Source organism: Oryzias melastigma, linkage group LG11 (assembly GCF_002922805.2).
Source record: "Oryzias melastigma strain HK-1 linkage group LG11, ASM292280v2, whole genome shotgun sequence".
Classification (NCBI taxonomy): Eukaryota; Metazoa; Chordata; class Actinopteri; order Beloniformes; family Adrianichthyidae; genus Oryzias; species Oryzias melastigma.
Window position 1 is genome coordinate 16867707 of NC_050522.1, and position 6958 is coordinate 16874664.

General features: G+C 38.6%; 1 protein-coding gene across 7 annotated transcripts in view; it reads right to left on the bottom strand.

Moving 5' to 3' along the window:
• Positions 1–6958, bottom strand: part of LOC112161942 — a gene marked incomplete in the record, with an annotated part of 43533 nt that overhangs the window by 17873 nt on the left and 18702 nt on the right. For all 7 annotated transcript variants that reach the window (XM_024297549.2, XM_036214122.1, XM_024297532.2 and 4 more), the window contains 7 exon segments: positions 1914–1982; positions 2074–2131; positions 2207–2332; positions 2550–2689; positions 4856–4924; positions 5711–5758; positions 5830–5887. In XM_024297549.2, coding sequence (XP_024153317.1) covers positions 1914–1982; positions 2074–2131; positions 2207–2332; positions 2550–2689; positions 4856–4924; positions 5711–5758; positions 5830–5887 — 568 coding nt within the window.

Genomic DNA, 6958 nt, shown 5'->3' on the forward strand with positions numbered 1-6958 from the left:
AAAAAAAAAAAAAAAAAAAAGGGAGTGAAAAATCATTTGAAAATCTATGCTAAAAGATATAAGGTAGCAACTGCAAGCTTCTTCAGATACATATCAAATATCTGATCAGTCTGCTTGATTTAATGCTTTGGGAGAGCATGTAGACTGTACAGTTTAGTTTTCTAGATCCACAAGAATGAATACATGAGGGTTTCTCAAAACACTGCATGTATCCCCGTTCATCCAATTTATTTGGTAGCTTGTGGAGTTTTGTTCAAGGACCTTCAGTCTCCTGTATTTTGTACAGTGCACACAGGTGGCCTGCTCAAAATATCAAGGTCGTAGACTGCTTGGTGAAGCCATAAAGCAAAAAGCGTCATACACACTTTTTCTTCTACTGCCATGCTGCGAGCAACAGGTCGTAGCAGAAATTTATACAGCCTGGAACAGTGAAATCAGGGCAACAGGTGAGACGCAGGTGTGTCGTGCCAATTTTTATAGCACAAGAGGCCTGTAAGTTCACATCATGCTCCCTGCATGCAGCCTGATTGTTAGAGATAGGAAAATTAAGACAATCAGAACACAGTTTTAGTGGGAATCTTACCAGCATCCAATAGGCACTTCCCACGGTATTCCCGCGGGGTCAATAAGGGCCACAATTTGCACCTTACTAACAATTAGAGTGTGGCGTAAGGGCACTGTACGACAGCATCACCTGTACGTCACAAGTGCATGCAACTTCCATTAGCCTTACAAATACTTCACGATACACTTACCACACACACAACAATCGAATGTTTCATTTTCACATCTCAAGGTGGCCGTACAAGCCTCAAAGGAACTGCAAGACACACCTGCGTTTCCCTTAAGATGCAGCCACTCATCTATACAACCTTTCACAGGCTTAGACAACCCAAACATCTGCGATATCTAGTCTACTACTCTCTACCCTATGGAGCCCACCCAATTTGTGTATGCTTAACTTGTGATTTGCAACTTGTGTCTGATTGTTTGTGTCCAACTTTGGATTGGTTTGTGTAATTCTTGATTTGTAACCCACACAATGCATTTTTTTGTATAATTGTGTGTACTTGGAAATGTTACAACAACAAAAATTACAAATTTTACACAACATTAAAGAAACAGAAGCCTAAAACTAACTACACATCTTGAGGGGCACAGGGACCCAGTTGGGCAGCAGCGTCAAGGGTCTTGCCTAAGGACCCAATCTGGGTGGAGATCAGTGGACAACCTTGGGAATCAAACCCAGGGCTCCTGCGTGCCAGCCCTTCACCTAGCCCACTTACACACAAAACCGCATTTACACACAAATCTGATGTGAGACCCTTTTCACGTCTCCAAATTTTGTGTGTAAGTGATGCGTTTAAATGACACTAGAATCCTGGGTCATCAGTTTTCTCAGTCATTTTGAACTAATATTGTTAATAACTTCTTGTAAAAACTTGACATTTTATCCATTTTCTTAAACAGATATGCCGTAGTAATTAATATAAAAAAATTCTAAGTATACGTCTTTTATGTGTGCATGTAACAGGCAATTGGTGCATATTTTAAGTTTTAAGCTGCTGTATTTTAAAGTTGTGCATGTTTGTCAAATATTGAATTTTTTCGTATTTTGCAAATGTTGTACATGTGAATACATAATTACAAGTATGCACAGTAACGCACAAAATTTAGGAGATACAAATAAAGAATTTCACACACATAAAATTGGAGGGGGGCTCCATACTACCCCCTGTCTGAGTGCATGTGACTAAGCCTTCAGGCAATGTCTAATACAATGGGGCAGATGTGTTTATGGCGTTATAGTTTATACACCATCAAGTATTTATGGAAATTCAAATAAAATAAAAACTGTACAAAAAAAGAAACTTACATTTAAGATGGAGACATTGTAAACAAGTAATACAAACCTGACTCCTGCCCTGGTGCAACGCTCACTGAAAAGCTGTCCGTCTTCATGGATGTCAGACTCTTCAGGGCTAAAAAAAAAATTAAACTGGAGGTCAATCAGAGGCATGGTGTAACGATCACTATACACAAAAAAGAAAATTTATAGAAAGGAATACTAACCTTCACAATAATCTGAGAAATTCGCAGACTTTAATTTGTCCGGCTGAAGTAGCACTTGCTGTAGCAGATGGTTGTAGGTTTGATTATCGTATGATTATATTCATAAAAAAGAGACCTTCCAAATGTTACCTACTGTCATAGTACTTGTTGTCCCGTGGATTCTCTCCATTTGTCTTGCAAAATCAAGCATCACAGAGGCAGTGGCCTTGTAGTCCGTATAAGAATTTTTGGACTTCAATGTATGTGGGTGACATTTGTTCTGTTGGATGTTAAAATAGAGATCATGTTAACTCTGAAATAAAAAAAAAATACCACTTCCAACTCAGATGATAATCTGACAGTCTGGCTTTTTAATGTCCTTTTTAAAAACTTATTCTCAATTTTAGTTGTTTTATAGAACTTTCAGTTATCATAATACACAGTCCCCAATATCTTTAATAGCATAAGATATTTTTTTTGCTCAGAGCTACACTTACAATAAAGCAATAAATGTGGTCGAAGCTCAGGATGTGTTTGATGATCCCATGAGCAGCTACTGTCTGAGTGCAGAGGGTGCAGAGGTAACGTTTCTTCTCAACTGGGCCAGCAGCAATACATTCAACAATGTGCTGCATGCCTGTAAGAGAAAACATTTCTAAGATCTAGAGAAACACAAGAACAGTCAACACTTTAATAGGCTCATTTAAAATGAGTGGTTAAACAGTTTAGGGAGGTTAGCATTGGGAGTGGGGTCATCTGGAACCCACAAGACCAGAACTTTCATTCTTCAATGATTTTTTTATATTTACTGGTGTCCATGGCAAATATGAAATCCTGTCCACTTTTGTCATAGGAGGAGTAACATTTCCATGTAAGGATGAGGTCATCGAGACCCCCAAAAAAATAGCACAAGGGCTAGATCAAGCCTGTCCAACCCTTGTTTGTCTTTGGGATATGCTGAATTACCCATTTCTAGCTTCAGGTAATCAGCGGAAGGCAGTACAGGGGTAGCTGGAAACCAAGGAGAGTGGTAGAACTCAAGGGCTACAGTTTAGATGACCAGATTCAGAAGTAAATTTGTTGGACTTGCTGGCTTTTGGACAATTTTAAATATAAATATACATTTCCAAAAGTATTTTTCAACCATTCACATACTACATCCAGCTGTTCAATCTTTTATTTGTTAGCTTGTTTCAACAAACATTTGTCAACAAAACATCCGTTTAATTCCAGTGTTGGTCTGTGGTGAGATGTCACCAAAAAAATCTACTCGGCGCACTTAAGATTGAGAACAACTAACCCGGCCAACAAACAAACTGATAAAGCGCGGACCATCAAACTTCATGTGGCTTTCATATTACTTTAAGAACTGAGTGTAAAGAGCTTGATGGATTGAAGTTTCATAACAAGATTTGGAACAATGACATGCTCATAATTAGTGGCAACACCTTGGAAATTACCCCTTCCTGCTCCAACAAGACTGGACAGCACCACTCAAAGAAACTGACGGATGAGTAGGATGTGAAAAAACTGGTCTTGCCTTGTACAGTTTCAGGATGGGTGCCAAAGGTTCTTGTGTAACATCAGTGTCTATGCAACATATCAATAACATGCTTCTGCAAAAAACACAGAAAGTTTTCTGTGACTTTCTGAAAGCATGGAAGCCTTCATGGTGCGTTCACACTGAATGTGCCAAGCGGTTCAAATTTGCATCCCCCGCCTCTCTTTTGATGCTCGTCAAATTTACTGCTCAACACCTTGACAACCCTGCCGCGGAGTAACCGTCAAAGTTTTGGAATTCATTCGTTGCCCCATCATGGAAAACATGGATGATGTTGAGCGAGTAGCTTGGCCTTATACATTTTGGAGAGCTCTACAGAAACTGCAGCAAGCACCTTGTCGTGTCTGGGTTCATCAGATCTTTCAGTCTCTCTGCGCCAGCTTTCCATACTGTGCAGCGGGAGCTGAGCCTGGATTACAGACATTTAAAATGTTACATCAGTCTGTCTGTGGCCCAGTTTGAGCATTAACCCGAGAGGGAATACATGAAAAAGATTTTGGGGGGTGGGGGGTCCTTTTTATTATTGTCTTAATGGAAATAGAAAAAACATAAGCACGTTAAGTTAGAGTGCATGGCCATAGCGATGCCACAAATGCACCACAGCGATAGATCGTGGGCGCTGCGGGCCAATCCCCAAAAGACCACGCTGCCCAGGAACCGACAGTCTGGGCCATGGTGCATGCTAGCTTTGCCAGACTCTGAGCAGTGGTGCTCACTTGCTCTGCTGGACATTGGGTGGCAGCAGCTATCTAGCCTCGCATGAGTGATCGCTTCAGCAGCTTTGTGTCCAGAGTGTATCCTGCCACCAAACAGTCTCAGTCAATCCTGCAGCCACAATGAGTTAAAAAAATGGATTGAAGTTCAGGATGAAAATGTCTACCCTTTGATCTAGTCACTGAAAAAGACACGTGCATAAAACAGAGTCCCTGATTGACTGATGCTCTCAGCGCTTGACACTAAAATTGCGAAGCGTCAGATCGCGTATTAAGTTTGACTTAACTTTCAAACTTGATGCCTCTTTCGTGTCCGATGTGAATGCACCATCAAAATAACACGGTGTATGGGCCATTGTCACATTAAACTCAATAGATGTCCCCTAAGTTTCTATACTTAGAAGAGCAAACACTTCCAGCAAAATGTTTGCCTCCAGCAGCAGTTCCAGTTATTTGTAGGGACACTCCCACTATTAAAAAAGTAAAGTCACATAGGAAACTTTGGAACGTAGCTGTAAGTTTTACAGACCGAGAAGTGGATGCTTCCTGTTGCTGTCACTTTGGTACGTGTAAATATCTGTCCTTTTTGGCTGGAAATCTAAAGGAAAAAAATATTAAATGAAAAATAAGTGAGATAAGACATCAAGAAACTAAATCAAAACTAACAATAAACTATTTAGTATGTGTTAAACAAGAGCATCATTTAAAGAATGGATGAGCGTCATTTAGCCATTTACAGTGTACGTCTGTTTGCAAGTCTTTACATTTACATTAGGTTTATGCTTCTGGTTCATATGATTGTATTACATTTTCAGTATTGTTTGAACTTAAACCACTACAACAAAGTTTAACAATTTAGAACATTAGGCACTTTCAGTAACGATTCTTAAATAACTGCACATCTCTAAAGTGATAGTTCATCTGGTGCCAAATCTCTTCTTGATTGCTTTGTTGTTACTGAATGGAATGTACCATTGCTGTGTGCCTAAAAGCACTAACACAAACAAAACCAGAGCCAGAACATTCTAGAATAAACAAACCTGTATAAAGCAAATTTTGTCTAAACGTTATGTTCCTGCTCTAGTTTTAAAGGAACATCTTATTTTACCAAATGGGAATTATATTACAAAGTTAAGGGATTTTTATGCAAAGATGTCAGGTAAAAGTTTGTACAAGAAGTGTCCACTAAATAAGAGTTAAATACAAACTTAATGCCTCTCAGCTGATTGAATAAGCATTATGTTCTTTAGTTTACTTAGCTCTGTTTTTATTAGATTTAAAAATGTGATTAATCATCAATAGAACTTGAGAAAATGGAGAATAAACACTAAAAATTAAGAAAAAAAAAGAAAAAATATATAATCCAAAATAAAACGTCTTCTACCTTTTAGCTTCTTGTAAAGCTTCGCGTTCTCTTTTAGAGTGTTCATTACTGCAAAAAAGAAGGGATTTTACTGTAAAACATTCAAAAACAGTTATTGTGCTAATTGAATTGATAGTTACCTTCAGAATATGGTTTATATAAGAGTCTCTCAAAAAGTTGTTTGGGTAGTTCCAAAATCTGATGGATCACAAAAATAAATGAATAAAAACTGTAAATAGAGTTTTTTAAAAATCAAGTAATAAACATGTATGAGAGCGCACAGAATTCCTAAAGGAATCGTTGCAAATAAAGCACAGCATGTAAAGTTCTTCTACACTTGTGAAAAAATATCACAAAATCATTCTGCAAATAAGAAACCATTTCTGTCAATAAAAAGTAATTTTCAAACTGAAGCGCTCACATCTAATGCTGCATTCACACCAAATTCCACTCATGCATCAAATCCACCACCTCAGCTTTGACCTGTGTCAAAGTGGACACTAGAAGATTGATGTTGATAAACCAGATGTTTGTAAAGTAAATTTGTGTGTGGGAGGAGCTACTGTCAAAGTTTTTATTTTCAGCCTTATTTCTAGATTGTGGAACACATGGATGACGATTAGAGAGCAACCCTGCTTTTTATATTGAAGATCTCTATAAAGGCATAAAACTGGAGAACTTTTTAATCACCATTAACTTAACATTTAAATTGGATGCACAACATTTTGCTTTCAGATATTTTTAATGCACATCAAATAAATCCCATTCAAGAAAACACAACAATGTAAAATCAATTAATCTATGAGACATAGTTTTGGACTGGGAGAGGAAAGCCTGGAGAAAACCTCACGTGCACTAGGAAAACATGCAAACTCCACAGAGTTCCCATTTAGGATTTGAGCAAGAACCTTCTTCCCATGAGGCGAGAGTGCTAACCACTACACCACTATGGAGCCTTGTTCAAGGAAAAGAAAATAAATTTAATCAGCTACGATAATTTGAGTATTATTAACGCTGTTTGATTGGCAAGAAAGTGCACTCAAAGATCTAACCAACTCACTTGCCCGTTTTTTTTAATGTTGTGGAATTGGTCTGGTCTGACCCAGTTTGGGGTTCCTTTTTGATGAGCAGAATCTTATGCATTTTGTCAGCTACCAAGCGCATGCATATCTATGCTACTGTGTAGAGCAGGGGTCTCAAACTCGCGGCCCGCGGGCCATTTGCGGCCCGCAGGATGATGATTTGCGGCCCGCGTCTTCATATGAAAGA